The sequence below is a fragment of the Pygocentrus nattereri genome, chromosome 5, assembly GCF_015220715.1.
Source record: "Pygocentrus nattereri isolate fPygNat1 chromosome 5, fPygNat1.pri, whole genome shotgun sequence".
NCBI lineage: Eukaryota > Metazoa > Chordata > Actinopteri > Characiformes > Serrasalmidae > Pygocentrus > Pygocentrus nattereri.
In genome coordinates this window covers 30,816,439-30,834,162 of record NC_051215.1, presented here as the reverse complement: position 1 = coordinate 30,834,162, position 17,724 = coordinate 30,816,439, and the positions used below count along the sequence as shown (strand labels likewise).

Below are 17,724 nucleotides of genomic sequence, written 5' to 3'. Positions count from 1 at the left end.
CTCTCTCTCTCTCCCTCTCGCACTCTTTCTCTCTCTCTCTCTCTCTCTCCCTCTCGCACTCTTTCTCTCTTTCTCGCTCTCTCTGTCTCTGTCTCTCTCTCGCTCTCTCGCTCTCTGTCTGTCTCTCTCTCTCTCTCCCTCTCGCACTCTTTCTCTCTCTCTCTCTCTCTCTCTCTCTCTCTCGCACTCTTTCTCTCTCTCTCGCTCTCTCTGTCTCTGTCTCTCTCTCGCTCTCTGTCTCTCTCTCTCGCTCTCTCTCGCTCTCTCTCTCTCTCTCTCTCTCTCTCTATATATATATATATATATATATATATATATATATAGCCATGTTTGTGGACTTAAGTAGAAGAGACTTTTATTATGTTTTAAATATGATGAAAAGTTTATCTCTTGAAAAGTGTATCTCTTGACATTGAAACAAATGCAAAAAAATCAGACTTGCAGTCGATGCATAATGTAAATCTAAAGTAAATATAATTCATTATGTAACTACATTAGTAACGTAGTACCTTTTAAATAATACAGGAAAGTGAATAGTAACTCTCAGATGTGAAAGGTCTTAAGTCATCCAGATGAACTGAGAAAAGGCTGCTTTGTAAAACTCCCCTACTGAACATTGTGTCTCTGACTTACTTAACATTTGTGATTTGGGTTTTTGGGTTACTGATGCAATGTGAGTGCTGGGTATTGTTCTAAGCATGTGTTAGCTAACAACCCAAAGTGAACGCCAGAAGCACACCTCATTACTGTGTCTGAGAGTCTGGGTATTAGTTACATGATCAATCGTGTACTTGGAAATCTGTGCTAGTACTAACCAGCTTTAGCTACAAGCTTGCTCTGGGCTGAAAATAGGTTACACTCTGTCTGAGAGGGAGCATGGGCCATAACCTGCATCTGTGACTGTATAATGGATGCACACACACTGCACAGTCATTAGTGTATGAGTTTTAGTTCAGAATAGGTATAGCATGCAGTAAGAGGCACTGCAAAGATACAGAGGGAAATGCAGATGGAAAAAGCAGGATAAAAGAAGAATAGAACAGGATGGATAGACAAAGAGAGAAAGAGAGATTGAAACGGCTCTATTTCTCATCTGGTAATTGAAGGTGAGAAGTGATTGCATTATCCGCAGGAAGGAGAGTAATCTGCTATCACCTCATGAGCTCCTCATTTCCTCAAGTGCAGCTCAACCCCTGACTCCAGCTAAACACACACACACACACACACACACACACATACATATATTTAGACTGTGTAATTGCTCTCTGCAGCTGTTTTCATATAAGCATATGGCAAATTTTTTGCTCTAACACAGGGCTGACCAAAGTGTGAGGATGTTTATTTTGGCCCTCACCCAGTGAACTAGCTATATTTATATTAACATATATTTCTACTATATTTAAGTAATTAAATTATTTTCCTTTTAAAAGTAATATTTTTGAAGTATTGTTGTAATAATAAGGAATAAGGTAATTTTTTATTTTTATTTCAAAAAGTTTGAACCTTATCTACATTTTTATTTCTATATTTTGTCTTTTTGGCCCATGGTCCACCACAAACACTGCACTTTCACCCCTCCCCATGGGCGAAAAGTTGGGGAGCCACTACTTGAGAAAGTTCATAACTGATGCATTCTGGTTCACGATGTCTGGCATGTGTAGTAAGGTCAGTATTGGTTCTAATACTGATAAAAATATACTGATCCAGTATATTGAATCAGTGCATGGCTATTTATTTAATTGATCTATGAATGAGAAACAGTGCTAGTGATAAGTGTGACTTATAGGGCTGTAACGCTGTACATACAGTACATGTGGAATACTTGATGTGTATCATTTTTCTTTAAATCAAGTCTGATGGTGAGAAACCATAATTCACCATCTAGCCTGCCAAAAACAAGCAGTAAATGCCTTTTCCTCTGACAGTTATCTTCTTGAGGCCTTCCAGCCATGGATGATGCACAGCTGGCTCACCCCTACACTACAAACCCAGCTTTTAGCTCAACCACCCAGGAGAGATTATGATGACAACCAATGACCAACTTTCAGCTGCTAGGCTAGTTGCTAGGAATTTAAGTTTTTCCTTGTAATTTGTGACCTCTAAGTGTCATAAGTCTGTTTTTTTTCCTTTTCCCTTGTTAATACCTTTTCCTGATAAACCTTATGGTGGCCTCTCAATATGTCATACAGCTGATCAGTCCGGCATGCTGCAGAGTTTGTGGAGAATAGCAAGCAGAGGCTGCCTATTTAATGGCAGAGGCATATGTTGACGTTTTATCAATAGGCATTATTAAATCTTGCTTGGGTGAGTTAATCTTAGGTTGATGCTGCAGAGAGGTTGAGAGAGACAGGCATTAACAGGCCCATGTGAAAGGCAGGTCATAAGCTGCTTATTATATCGACTCTCGCTCTCTCTTGCTCTCCTTCTCATACACTCTCGCACATGTGCGTGCGCACACACACACACACACACACACACACACACACACACACACACACACACACACACACACACACACAGAGCCTCTGTTTCTGTCATGCTCTCACTCTGTTGTTTGTAATACAACACAAATGCAGCCACATCTACACTCACAGGCAGACAAAACACACTGGAAGCATTAAGGCTGAGCCAATAGACATGCTTGCAGTGCCTATGTGCCCATGCCAGATTCTCTCCAGCTCTCTGCAGAGGCACTGAATGGGGGGTTAGGATGATTCCAGAGACCCTGATGAAACAGGGGCCCACTTTTTTGTGTGATATTTTTACGGGGCCTAATGAAATACTCTTAATTGAAACACTTCATTCATTAAGTACTAATAAAAGAGCACTTTTAGATACAGTGTAAACAGCACTACATCATACTTTGTCACCTCTCCAGTGGACCACTCCATGTAAACATTCAGTGGATTAGCCTGGTCAAGGTCTGTAGGAAGAATGAGATTTAATACTAACAGAGATGCCAAAAAAATAGAAAATGAAAGGAAAACAGCAAAAAAACAGGAATGACAGTTGTTGGAGGTAAAAGCAGGATGTTAATATGTTGGGGCTGTTAATAGGAAAGAAGCTTATGCTTTAACTTTTTTTTTATATGGATGTGGTGTGACTGAGCTGTTCTACTGAAAATGGTTAAGCATTTTTTAGTTTTTGTCTTGAAAAACAACATACCCTCTGGTTTTGAATCGTCACTTTATTAATCCAAGACGGAAAGTCATTCATTACAGCAACACAAAACATAGTAACAAGCAAATCCTCATTAACATCATTAGTCAAGATCAGGGAAAGAATAGAATACAAGAAAAATATGGGCCCTTTAAGGCATGTGAGCTGAGGCAAGAGGACCAAAATTCCTACTCTTGGATTTCCAATATATCCACAGAGAAGTGATGTCACACACACATTTGTGTGTAAACCTGCACGCGTCTCCAAACACACAAGCAGCAGCTCAGCGTCTCAGCCGTCGCTGTGACGGCTCAGGGGCCGAAGTTTATTGAAATGAGTATTTATCTCTTCCACTGCCAGGGAGTATGTGTGTGTGTGTGTGTGTGTGTGTGTGTGTGTGTGTGTGTGTGTGTGTGTGTGTGTGTGTGTGTGTGTGTGTGCGTGTTTCAGAGACAAAAGCAGCGTTATGGCTCTTGCTGGAGCTAGCAGAAGGAGCAGAGGCTGACAGTGGGTGATAAGACCACCAGCCTGCTCCTTCTGATAATCACTCGCTGGACCCCCACTCTCCCCACACACACAGAGCTTACACAGCTCTAAGTAGCCAGAATGCTGTGTGTGTGTATGTGCACAGATAGAGGGAGTGCTGTGGAGCTGTATTACAGGCTCAGTGCAGTCTCTGTAGAACAGAGAGGATGAACACAGCAGCCTGTGTAAGAGAGAGAGCAGCAAGCATCGCTTTTTGTCTTTCAAGCAGTCAGCAGGATGCCACCAAACTGTCCAGTGTTCTTAACCCCATGACCCCTTAACTTAATATTAGGCTTATTGTGGTGTGTTGCTTTGTGTAATGTTACTTTTATATTTTATATAATTGGTTGTTATATTGTTTGGGCTAATAACATCAGACCTCAGGCACCATAGTTGAAAATTAGCCAGCTGGCTAACCCTGGCACATCCACTTTTACCTTTATTAATGAGCATCGCCCCACATATATAGATATACAGTCAAATGCAAAAGGTCACCCAGGTCAAAATATGTTTTGTGACTTTCAAAGTGAAAATGAAATTCACTTTTTTATAGCAGCTTCACAAAAATCCAGGTCCAAGCTCCAAATGACCAAGCCAACAGCCACAAGAAAAAACTCCATAAGAGCAAGAGAACAAAGCCTTAAGAGGAGTCAAGACTCAAAAAGAGAACCCATCGTCTTTTGGGTGACACCGATAGCAAAACAATAATTGATAGTTATTGTACGATCTGATAGTAAATGTACAAGAGTAAACATATAAACATATAAAACAGAAATCAGCCTGTCGTTGAACAGTATTTAGATTAATGAATGAAAAAGTCTCTGAGTAACAAATGAGAAATCGATATCTGAAAACCACTACTGCTTACCATTAGTACTAGTACTACTGCTATAATCAACTCAGTATAGTGTGAGGCAGCTGAAATAGTGTCTATGATTAAAAAGTTCTAGTTTAGGTCTGTGCAGGCAGCAGTATCATTATCATCACACTTCTGTACTCTTGAATGCACACCTACTAAAGCTTACAGTAATGCTTACCTCTATGCATATACATACACACACACACACACACACACACACACACATATATATATATATATATATATATATATATATATATATATATATATATGTGTGTGTGTGTGTGTGTATAAAATGCTGCTGTCGGGGGGAAAAAAATCTTGTATCTCAATTTTTGTTGTTTTTCAGTTGTTTTCCCCGTTTCCACTTGTATTGTGCAGATGATTAAAAGACCAAAAGAAGCGGCCCAGAATTACTAGTTTACTATTCTTTTTGTCTGTCTCTGTTTTCTCTCTCAGGTGTTTGGCCTTCTGAAGAGGTGATGGCCTACTACTGTTTGAAGAAACGTCAAATGTTTACGTGAGTTTCTCTCTCTGTCTCTTTCTCTTTCCCTTTCTTTCTCCCTCTCTCTCTTCCCCTCTCCCCCATCTGCCCCCTCCACTCTTGCTCAGGCCATTTGACAGAGATGCAAGGGGCACTTTTTGATTTGCACTCAAGGCGGTACACGAGCCTTTGATTTCCTGTTTTTACATTCAAGAGGCAGAGGAGGGGAAGAGAGGCTTATCGATCACTCAGCCACAAGCTGAAGGTCAACTGGGCATACAGAGACAGAGCGCAGGGCGCTGAGCCCATGGGTCGCTCTGTGTGCGTGCGTTTGTGCCTGTGAGGTCTTCATGTACTTGCCTCTTTACATGCATCAAGGTTTCAAGCATAAATATTAAAAGGACTTTCTGAAACTCTTGATCTCTTTCTGGCAGTTGCCTTCACTGCTCTTTTATCTCTTGTTTTCTTTTTTTTGCCTTTTCTTTCATTTTCTATTGTGTTCATGTATGTATGTGTGACTAGCATGTCTCTGTGTCATCCAGGACTTTTGCCCCGGCACTATCTGGCGGAGCTGTTATCAAGCACTCCCCATAAAGGGAGGCAAGTGTGAGGATGAAGAAGTGTAGGAAAAAGAGAGAGAGAGGCAGGGAGGCAATTTACAGCAAGCTCCCATCTTTCCACTTGAGCCCTGCAGTTTCTGCGTCTCTCTATACTGGCCCACTGTACAGCCAAATAGCTACCTGTCACTGGGCCTTTGTCCCTGCTGAAGCTCATGCTAACAGCTTTGTGCACATTAATTTTTAATTGCACTCCTTGCAACAATCAGCCCTTCATCCTCCTTTCAGAGTCTGCCTCTCTGGAAGCTTATATATTACATGCTTAATACGCACAGTGCCCGCATTGTCTGATTTCAGTGGGCGACAAAGTTAGGAAGGTTTTTTTTTTTTTTTTTTTTTTTTTTTTTTTTAGAGCTGTAAATGACAGATCCTATATACAGATCTGAATACAGTCTCTTTCATTGGTGTTAAACATGTTGAGGTAGTAAAAGCAATAAAGTAATCCATTACAAATTACTAATTGCTTCTTTCCAACTGATATGAGATTAGTGTCCCGTTACATTTATCACATTACTCATTGCTTTACTTTGAAATTACTCTCTAAAACCCACATAAATCTGTACCAACTGGGAAGAACAAGGGAAAACTGAGTTGTCCTTTTCAGTGCTTTATTGATAAAGAAATAGACAGTCACAGTAAACATTATTTAAAAGGCCTACATTTGAATTAGCCAATGATGCTACATCAAAAATTGTCTTATGTTGTTTGAAATACACGAAATTAACAGAAAGAAGGACTGCTTATTGGCTATTCTGCCAATAAAAATGAAATATTTACTAAAATGTCTACAGAATGGCTAAACTGGGTGTGCCTATAGATGGGTAAGGGGGATTCTTTAGAATGCTAGCAACAAGAGGCTTCATCCCAAAATGAAATCAACAGAAGCTGACAAGTTTGCATGTATGTGTTTTTAATGTAATCCTGTAATCACCCTGTTTTTATAATGTATCTGTAATCCGTTTACTGTCTTTTTCTGTAACAGCAAACAATTACCTAAATTTTTTATCCTGATTACATTTCCAAAGAAGTTGGGATGCTGTGTAAAATGTAAATTAAAACAGAATGCAATGATGTGCAAATCATTTAAACCCTATTTTTAATTGAAAATGGTACATCTCAACATACGCACATTCTCAACATACAATAGCAAAGAACTTGGGGATTTCACTTTCAGTACATAATATCATTAAAACATTCAAAGAATCTGGAGAAAGCACGGACAAGCCCCAAAACCAGTATTGGCTGGTCGTGATCTATGTGCCCTCAGGTGAAGCTTCATTAAGAACAGAGATATATTTGCTGTGGAAATCACTGCATGGGTTCAGGAACACTTGCAGAAATCATTGTCTGTAAACACAGTTTGTCATTTTATCCACAAATGCAAGTTAAAACTCTACAATGCAAATAAAAAACCTGCTATACACAAGATCTAGAAACACACCGCCTACTTCTCTGGACCTTAGTGGAAAGGTTTCCTGTGTATGAGTCAAAATTTGAAATTCTTCTTGGACCATGGACCAGCTGGCTTATCAGTGCACAGCTCAAAAGGCATTATTCGTGATAGTATGGTGTGTATTAGTGCACACTGAATAAGTGACTTGCACATCTGTGAAGGCACTGTTAATGCTTAACGATATAAACATGTTTTAGAGCAGCATATGCTGCCATCCAAATGATGTCTTTTTCAGGGCAGGCCATGCTAATTTCAGCAAGACAATGCTAAACCACATTCTTCACGTATTACAACAGCATTGCTCTGTAGTAAAAGACTCAGAGTGCTAAACTGGCCTGCCTACAGTTCAGACATGTAACCTAGTAAAAACATTCGGCACATTATGAAATGAAAAATAAGACAAAGACGTAATGCTTTTGTAATAATTACGCTGCTGAAGTACCACATCAAGCAAGAATGAGTAAACATTTCACTTTGAAAACTTCAGCAGTTGCTCTCCTCAGTTCTCAAATACTTACAGTGTTGTTAAAAGAAGAGATGATGTGACACAGTACTAAACATGCCCCTGTCCCAACATTTTTTAATTGTGTTGCTGGCACCAAATTATAAATGGGCATTTATTTTTCAAAAAACAATACAATTTCTCACCTTCAAAATTAGCGTCTGTACTATTTTCAATCAAGATTAGGGTTTAAATGATTGGCACACCATTGTATTCTGTTTTTATTTACGCTTTGGACAGTGTCCCAATTGTTTGGAAATAGGGTTCTATTGCCTTACCACTCAGCCCTACTTAGCAACATATAAGTAATGCAGGTAATGACGTTGTTATTAAGCTACAGATTTAAACTATGATGTGTTACACTGCCTACAAGATTACAGAAAAATTAACAGCATTTAAAATGGTACTTTGTACCTTGTTAACCCGAGCTCTGTTAAAAATATGAATGCAGCAGGGTATATCATGTCTATTATATATATATAGTATGTGTCATTTGTATATGTGTGTCTGTGTTGGCAAAGCAAGCCAAGAGGCCTGCCATCTGTACATACTGCAAACAGCACTGTGGGGGATCCCTATAACTCTAATTAAGTCCACCTTATCTAGCAGAAAAAAAGGACAATGTCACTTCCTTCTAAGAGAATAAGAGCAAGAGTCAGAGACAGAGAGAGAGAGAGATTTGAAATCAATGAGCCTAGTGGAATTGCGTTCCAATCAATGGCACTCCCCTACAGAGACAAGGTATGCACAGTTAATTAGAGTTATTGTACAGGCTCAGCACTCATGCAGCGTTGTCTCTCTCTCTGCCACCCCCCCCCCTTCCTTCTCTCTTGCTCTAACAGGGGTTCATCTGTGTGCGAGTTGGGTGGAGGAATGACATGTCTTGCTGGGCTCATGGTAAGTCAAAAATGAGCTCAGACACACAACACAATCACAGGCAAATGGTCAATTTCAGCATGGATACCCAAACACAGGCATATTCTAAGCAGTGTGAAATGAGTTCAAATACACAAGCATTTCCGCTCCAGCAGCTGGGGACCAACAGGCCAACTCCACATGAGCATTCTTACACACAAACATGCACATATATATGCATATGCATGCTCACACACACACACACACACACACACGTCTTGAGGGCTGGTGTGTCATGAGTGGTGGTCTATGGGCTCCCCTCCAGATGGATATGCTGTAGAGCTGATCAAGCTTCTACTGCGCCTTCATAAGACCAACCTTATCTGCACCACTCAATACCCCTGCATTGTGGCACTGCAAAGCACAAGTTCAACTTTTCTTCCCAATCCCTCCATTCTGCTTCTTCTCATCTCTCCTTCATTTCCTTTGTCTTATTCATGGTCATGTGTGCTATTACAAAACTCTCCAGCCCTCTTCTCTTCTCTTCTCTTCTCTTCTCTTCTCTTCTCTTCTCTTCTCTTCTCTTCTCTTCTCTTCCCCTGTCCTGTCCTGTCCTGTCCTGTAGGTATGTGGTATTGGCAGTGACACTCATGCTCCTCTCGAGTGACTGCTTCAAAGCCCTGAGGTCAGGAGCCATGTGGCCAGCTGCTGTTGCAGGCTCCTTTGACCTGGTGTCACTCCTCAGGGCGAGAGAGAGCGAACAAAAAACACTAGAAAAACAGATGGATGCAGTATTTATCCAGCGTTCTTTTTCCCCCTCTCACGCATTCACATGCTCTATCTCTGACTGTTTTTAATGACTGCGCTCACATGCATGGTACCAGCTGGATGAGACTGAGTAGAGCACTCATTGGCCTTCTGACTGCTCTGTCTGTCTGTCTGAATCTCCCTTTTATAACTTCCTCATTCTAAGAACTACATAACCTATGTTTTAGTTTCATAATTTTACCGAATAAATTGTAGTTGTTGTTATTTGATTGAATGTACTCTGGCGTTACCATGAATCAGCCTGTTGTGGGATGGGGCTTCAGTCAATCACTTTGATGTTTAAGATGAGGAGAACTTAATCAATGCTGTCAGCTCACATTCAGAGGTGAATAATCCAGCACAAAGGATCTATAAGGGCAGCTCACGGCAAGGTTGATAACAGCACTGTAGGTAACTATGATAAAGTGCTAAAATTGTCTTGCTAAATATAGGTGTTGTTGGATATTCAAGGGCAGGAAAATTGATCAAATTGCTTCAGGGGCAGTCGTGGGCTGGAGGTTAGGGAACAAGCCCTGTGACCGGAGGTTCGCCGGTTCAATCCCCTTGGCTGATAGTCCATGACTGAAGTGCTTTTGTGCAAGGCACCTAACCCCCAATTGCTCCCCGGGCGCCGTGGATAGGGCTGCCCACTGCTCCGGGCAAGTGTGCTCACTGCCCCCTAGTGTATGTGTTCACTAGTGTGCATGTATGGAGGCGTTTCACTGCATGGATGGGTTAAATGCAGAGGTCTAATTTCACAGTGTGCATATGGTTGTTAATTCTGTTCTAGACTATGACTTTGTCTTTATTTATTTGCTAGAATTTTGCATTTGCATTTGCTTCAGATCTAACTGTGACAAGGTTTTATTAACTTGTTTTTAAAACTAATTATAGCAGGCTATTCAATATCATGTTGCAGGACATCAAACTAGCAGTGCCTTTTTTAAGACTACAAACCAGATTATAAGCCTAGTGTTTGGGGCTATAAGGGCACCTGTACAGACAGACAGAATCACTGATGCACAGTGATAGTGCAAAAGTCAGGGAACACTCTTCATTTGTTTAATTTCCCATCAAAATACCCATTAGGTTACAGTTTCAGGAGATTTTTCGGAGGAGATTAGATATAAAATAGTCCACTTTCATAGTCAAAGAAAAATAAGTGGAAAAAAATGTGTGTTTCCAGAACTGGAGTATTATAAGATATTGAGAAAATTCCTAGTGCTTTTCAATGACTGTGCAAGGCTTGGTGGACCACCAAAATTGTCACAATTAGGTAAACAGCACTTTAAGCTTTCATCTTTGAGAGAGAGGAGAAAAGCAAGCTGCTTCAGATCTGAAAACATCCACAGGTGTTTCTGTACATCCTTCCACTGTAAGAAGACAACTCAACACTATGAGTCTGAAAGGATGTGTTACTGTCAAGAAGCTCTTACTGAAAAAAAGAAAATAGACCAATAACATAACATTTGAAAATAAAAAAAAAACTGCTGGTGTTCTCAGAAGAATGGATTCATGACCCCAGAGTTTGAACTTCTAAGACTAAACTTTGGAGGTGCAGAGAAATATAGAGAAAAAAGGGATATTGAAGGGCTATTGTTGTTATTGTTCCTTCTGTGTAAATTTATGTTTTCTGCTTTTTTCCTGAGGTCGAAAAATGAGTAACTTAAATAAGTAGTAGCTATTTTGGGTGGAGGTTAAATAAATGAATGGTCTCTTATTTCTACGCAGTACTGTACAGATGCAAGAGCAGTCCACAAAATGCAGTATATAGATTTGCTTTGACATACCACTTTCCCTTTGTGTTAAAAAATTCCATCTTGTGCACCCATACACACACACCTGCTCTTCCTGAGCCCACCTCTACCCACACTCCCTCTTCAAAACAACGGCGACACACACCCCTCTGATAAAGACGACCACTTGAATGAAAAGATCGTACGAAAGAAAGGAAAAAAATAGGGTAACAAAAGGCGGGGGGAAAGAGTGAGAGCACAAAAAAGCAGAGGCAGCACGGTACAAAGTTATATGAAGGGCATCAGGCAGGCCTGGCGAGCTGAGTGCGGAGTGACAGCGGAGCGCGATGGCCCCGCCTGATAAACGCCTTGCTGCAAATGAAAGGCTCGGCGCTCGCCATCATCCCCTGTCACAATGCAATTACCCAACAGAGTGATAGCAAGATAGAGGGCTCCCAGCCACCGGGAATGATAAAAGTATTGACTGATTTGATTGAATGATTAAAATAATGCAGACGTAAAATGAAAAAACGGGCCAAGAGACAGAAGGGGAGGGATGAGAGGAGACAGAGAGGGAGAAAGGGGTAGAAGTGGGTGGGAGAGTGAAAGAGGGAGAGAGGGTGGTCTGTGTGCAGAGGGGTTTTAAAATTCTGAGAGGTGTGTGTGTGTATAAGGGGGTTGTTTTGTTTTTGTGATTTTTTTTTTTTTTTGTGTGTGTGTTTTCATTTCCTAGGTTTTCATCTTTCTCTCTTCTCTGTCTTTTCTCTTTTCTCTCAGATTGCAGTTTGTGCTGATGTAAAGGAAGTGCTGCTATCTGACGGGAATGAGAAGGCCATCCAGAGTATCCTCCTTATACTCAACAACTACTGTGTGTGTGTGTGGGCTTCAATTTTCTGATATCATGCACCCTTTTTTATTCAAAAAAATAACAAAGCGTTGTTGTCAGGCACTTTGTATTTGAATCTTTTGTCTATAGTAGGTTAGCTTGTTCAGTGTGGAGAAGCAAGATGCTACCACCATGCGCTCTTCTCCGGGGGTCTGCAAGTTTTCCTTTCAATTGAGCAGTTCACTCAGTCGTCAGAAAATTGGTGAGTTATATGAGGTGTGCTTGGGGCTTGATGGAATCACAACCTGGAGCCACACCTGGCCTATATGGATAAGATTCTTAATGGTCCTGTTCTACATGCTCCTCATGTTTAACATGTTCTACACACTTTACATCCTGATCCAACACATTAATTAACAGACTCCTTGTGGGATGGGTCAGGTGTGTGGAGTAGGGAAAACAAAACATTTGCAGAGCGTGGGGTCACCAGGGCTGGGATTGGGAACCTCTGCGCTACATTCTCCACATGCTCTACACACTCAACAACCTCTGCACTCTGTATGCTCTATAAGCTCTACATACTGTACATGGTACACACTCTATGTGCTATTATATACACATAGTCTCCATGCTGTATATGCTCTACATGCTTTACATGCTCTACACACTTTACATGCTTAACATGCTGTATATGGTCTTCACACTCTACATGCTTTATATATGCCACATGCCCTATATGCTATGTATGTTCTACATCAGGAGTGTCAAACTCAATGATTAAAAGGGCCATATTAGAAAATCTCACCATATGTGTGGACCAGAGGAAAAAAATTAATTAATGTTGTGCTATAGCACAAAATGGCCATTGTTTATTCAAAATGAAAACTAGGCACATGGCATCCTTTCTTTGCTGTGCTCAATTTCTGAGTTGCAAAGCTAACGTTAGGTGTTTATACTGGCTGAACTGCAGCTGAAATGCAGCTGTGTTTCAGGAGAATCAGGAGAATCAGAGTGCACATAATGTTGTGCATGCTGGGAACTGTAGTGCAGTGCATTGTGAAACAGGATAATATTAATTGAAAAATAAACTTACTTCTGCGGGCCGGAGAGGATTGTGTCATGGGCCTTGTGTTTGGCACATGGGCTGTACATACTCTACACTTTCTACACATTTCGTGCTCTTTGCGCTGTACATGCTCCATACTCTAAATGCTCAATATGCTAAACATACTTTATATGTTTGACACATTTCAAGCTCTTTGTGCTGTATGTGCTCCATACTTTACATGCTCAATATGCTCTACACGGTCTACACATTCTACACTCTTCACACTCTACAGGCTCCACATCTTATGCTCCAAGTTTTTATACTCTTTGCGCTCCAGACTCTCAGAGTTCCACCCACTCTCTACACTTTACACTCTCAGTGCTCCACAGTCTACATGTTCCTCATGTGCCACACTTCGCAAACCCTACTCCACACACTCCCAACGCTCTACATTACATGTGTCAAACTGAGTTCCTTTCAGGCCATCTCTGAAAAGAGATGAATCTCTGGAGAGATTAGGTTTTCGCATGTAATGTTCAGGTAGGTTCAGGTAGGCCTTGCTAATTATCTGAGTTGAAGCAGGTGTGATAAATGAGGCAAAACACTGAAATCTGCAGTGCTTTGGCCCCCAAGGATTGGAGTCTGATACATGTGCTCCACACACTCCACATGCTCTACACACATTGTAATATCTCCTCTCATCTCTCCAAAAAGGAACATTCACTCATTATTGACATGCATGCACCTACGCAGATGGTGACATAATGTTCTCTTAGATTATCCTGCCAGAGGCATATCCTCTTTCTGTCTGTCTCTCTCTTATACACACACCTCGAGAATAAGTCAAATTTTCCAGCTGACACCCAAAGCTGCCATTTAGTATGATTAATACATATTCATGCCACTTCAGGCTAGAGCTGTTTGTGTTGATTCACCTGCTGTATCTCCTTTCTTATTCTCTGTCTCTTCCTGTCCCTCCTACTCTTTCATTCTTTCTCTTAGTCTCTCTTCTTCTTCTCCTTCTTCTCCTTCTTCTTCAGTTCCTCCCACTGGATTGCATCCATCTCACAACAGCCTAAACCACACAAGCGCACAAAAGCCGGAAAAACAGCGACAACAGAGATGACGGCAAATACGCAAAATTACAGCACCCGCAATCGTTAGCACAACAGCCGCTGCTGAGATGACAATGGGCCTTTATTGAATCTCAGCACCCGGCGAACAATGGTGGTGACACGAAAACGCACACAATTCTCCATTGAGAGGAGAGATTTGTTTAAAAGAAAGGAGTCCAAATGGAGGGGAAGGGTGCCGAGAACGGATAATCAGAGAGGACACGCTCGCAACAGTCAGAGTCCGTGCCTAAGCCATTTCCTCTTATAGAGAGTGAAAAGGCTGCCGGTGGGTTGATAGAACATTAATTGGCGGCGCTTTGTGCGAGAGATGTTTCTGCCATAATAGAGCACTGATAGATCTGATGATGTGATTGGAGCCAGAACAAGGCCGCTTGTCCCTGGAGAATAAAAATAACATTCCTGAATGTACACTGTATAGGTTTTTAAAAGGCAGAAATGGATGGAGGAAAGGAGTTCAGAACAGTTCTATTAGAGCACAATAGGCTTGTGAAATGATTACTCCAAACTGTGCCCAACCTATAACTATTATGATATGGAGCCTCCATATGGTGCTTGGTCTCAAGCTCATCCAGCCTTGAATTACATGCTGAAGATCAGTGGAAGTGTTCCACTATGTCTAAAATATTGATATTCATGTAGTAGAGAAACAGAAAATAAATATTCATAACACTTTAAACTTCAAAGACCCATCAGTAGGTCTGGATTGTTCTTCCTTACTCTCAATATTTACATATTAGTCTGTAGCAGCGACTGATTGATTTGTAGTCGTTACTGGTTAATCACTGATTAAAAAGAGTGCAGTGTATTGAGTTAACTTGCTGTCCAACTCACTGTCTTTGTGTGTATGTAGAATTTTAGAAAATTGTTTGGAATTGTGCCCATTGACGCAGACAATAATCTGGCGCAGATGCTAATTTTGAAAGAGTGTGGGTTAGAATAACTACATCATCACCAGGCATGGTTAGGCATGCTGCAGCGATGTTCAGTCAGATCAACCAAGAGCTGGTTGTGTGCTTCTTGTACGTAGGTGCTCTTGCAGACATGGGGGTTGGTATTGGCTGATCGCAGGATTCTGTGATAGCAATAGATTTTGTAAGTATTTTAAAGCAGTAATCCACTAATGGATATGGGTTACAGTAATATTCCTCTGTTAAGGAAAGTGTGTACATAATGCAAAGTGAAGTAAAACCACTGTAATGCATGACCTCGGGTGTTGTTGCTTTCAGGGAACTAGAAAAAGTACACACACACACCATACTTCCAAAAGTATTCACTCACCCATCCAAATCTGAATTCAGATGTTCCAGTCACTTCCATGACCACAGGTATATAAATCCAAGCACCTAGGCAGGGGGGGGGGGATTATGGTGTGGGGTTGTTTTTCAGGAGTTGGGCTCGGCCCCTTAGTTCCAGGGAAAGGAACTCTTAATGCTTCAACATAAACAAGAGATTTTGAACTTCATTTGAATTTCATGCTCCCAACTTTGTGGGAACAGTTTGGGGATGGTCCCTTCCTGTTCCAACTTTACTGCACACCATTGCATAAAGCAAGGTCTGTAAAGACATGGATGAGCTAGTTCGGTGTGGAGGAACGTCACTGGCCTGCACAAAGTCCTGACCTCAAACCGATAGAACACCTTTGGGATGAATTAGAGTGGAGAATGCAAGCCAGACCTTCTTGTCCAACATTATTTATATGACATTTTACAACTGGAACCAAGTCACAGTGCTTTATAGCCTTATAGGTAATATAAAAACTGATGCAAATACAGTGGAAAAATGAATCAAAGCCAAATACAACTGGAAAAAAATAAGTACTTAAAAAGGAATCAACTCTAAGAAAAAGCTTAAATAAAGTAAACAGAAGCAGAACTAATAGATTAATTAAATAAATGAATTCTTCCAAGCTCTGCAGTTTGTTAACAGTAGGTGTTACTAGTCAAGCAACATTACATTATGGGATGAACAGCACATTATTTTTAACAGCTTGGTGCATTTCGTGTGTTGGCTCATTCATATGTATATCAATTATATTACAGAGGCTTAGAACTTAGATGTTCCAATCAGATTATAGAGGCTAGAGTACTTCTAATTACATTTGTTTTGTTGTTGATTCTATTATGTTTTTAGTAGTAGTAGCTCTGGTTCACAGTTACTGACCTAGCAAAAAACTGAGTCATTTCAGTTGTTTTATTCGTAACAAATAAGGACAGCTGTATTCAGTTACTTATCGGAAGTTGTGCTGAGAGTAAGACTGCTGAGTGGGTAGCGCAAGCGCCATTTCATGTGTTTATTTCTGGCCATGAAAGAACAAACTGGGTACATACAGGAAAGCAATATGCTTGCACTCAACCAAATTAGTAATACAGTACTACTAATATGAGTATGTGCCTGCATGAACATTGATGCCACTGTGTAATACCTGGCTCAGAGTGGTATGAGAACATAATTTAGTTCAGTTGAAGATGTCGTAGTAAAGTTTAAAGCTGAACACACACACAGTAGAAGTAACGGTAACTGAAGAGTTAATTATGATAATGATAACAGCAAAACAGCAATAATAAAATGCTCAGCAGCATAATTACACTCTCACTCTCTCCCACTCACCCCCCTCACTCTCTCACTATCCTTCTCTCACTCTCTCATTGTAGTACTTGTAAATTTTGAGTACAGCTCTATGTAAATGTCCTTTCAGACAGTTGAAGATTTATGAAATCAAATCATGAAATTCCACACGCTTGTTTATCAGTATAACGCATGGCTCGAATGCATGGAGTGTTAGTGGGTGTGTACTGTGTGGATGGTGATGTGATACGCAGCATGTCTGACCTCTCCCCCTAGAGGGCTTCTCCTGATGAGATTACACTGTAAGCTTTGCTGTATCTCCTTAGCAGCTGATCGCACCTGTGTGACACACTTCTCCAGCCTCTCTCACCCTGCCCTCCTCCATCACCGACACTCGGAGTCTCCGAGACTCACACTTGCGTTAGCGATTGGATTTGCTGTGGCCGTTTGCCATGGAGAGGGACCGGGCAGGAGGAGAAAACGGAGAAACCCTAATTGAATTAGATTAAAACTGTGGTCCGGTCTATTAATAGATGGGCTACCATCAGTCCTGCTGTAGAGCACACTGGGTGGAGGCTCTTTGGGAGCTGTGGCTACAGGTTAAAAGCCTTCTTATTGATTGTCTATGGGAAGCTTTGCATGAGTTGATTCTGTTCTCGTTGGTAATCCGAGGATGAGAGAGCGATAGGAGGGAGGGAGGCTGGTGTGTAGGGTATGCCTGGCTGTACATTATACACAAAATGTACAAAAAAAAAAAAAGCTTATCATGTACATTGAAGACCTAATGCATTGAAAGTTTCATGCATATTCTGCAGTTAAGCCAGTTTTTACAGCAACTGAGACAACACAGCAACTTTGCTGCTGAGAGTTGTGAACTTCATAGTGGATTAACGTTCTGTATTGACAGGCGTTCCTGCATTTCAAATGTGGCAAAAAATTACAGGGTGGTTTTGCTTTCTGCGTAACAAGACTGTAGACAACATGATTTCATCAAATTCAGATCATAAAAAATAATGGACACAAATTTGGTGTTAATTGAAAGATTAGTATTCACACCTTTAGGGCTGGGCAGTTTGACAATATTTATTGCGATCGTGATTAATTATGTCACAGTATGTCAAAATATGCTTTTCTTGGCATGTTTTCAGAGCA

At 40.9% G+C, this 17,724-nt stretch overlaps 1 protein-coding gene across 1 annotated transcript in view; it reads left to right on the top strand.

Moving 5' to 3' along the window:
- Positions 1-17,724, top strand: part of camkmt (calmodulin-lysine N-methyltransferase) — a 168,971-nt gene that overhangs the window by 113,017 nt on the left and 38,230 nt on the right. Inside the window, exons 4-6 of the mRNA XM_017690589.2 lie at positions 5,003-5,063; positions 8,442-8,496; positions 11,775-11,838. Coding sequence (XP_017546078.1) covers positions 5,003-5,063; positions 8,442-8,496; positions 11,775-11,838 — 180 coding nt within the window. The remainder of the gene's footprint in view (positions 1-5,002; positions 5,064-8,441; positions 8,497-11,774; positions 11,839-17,724) is intronic.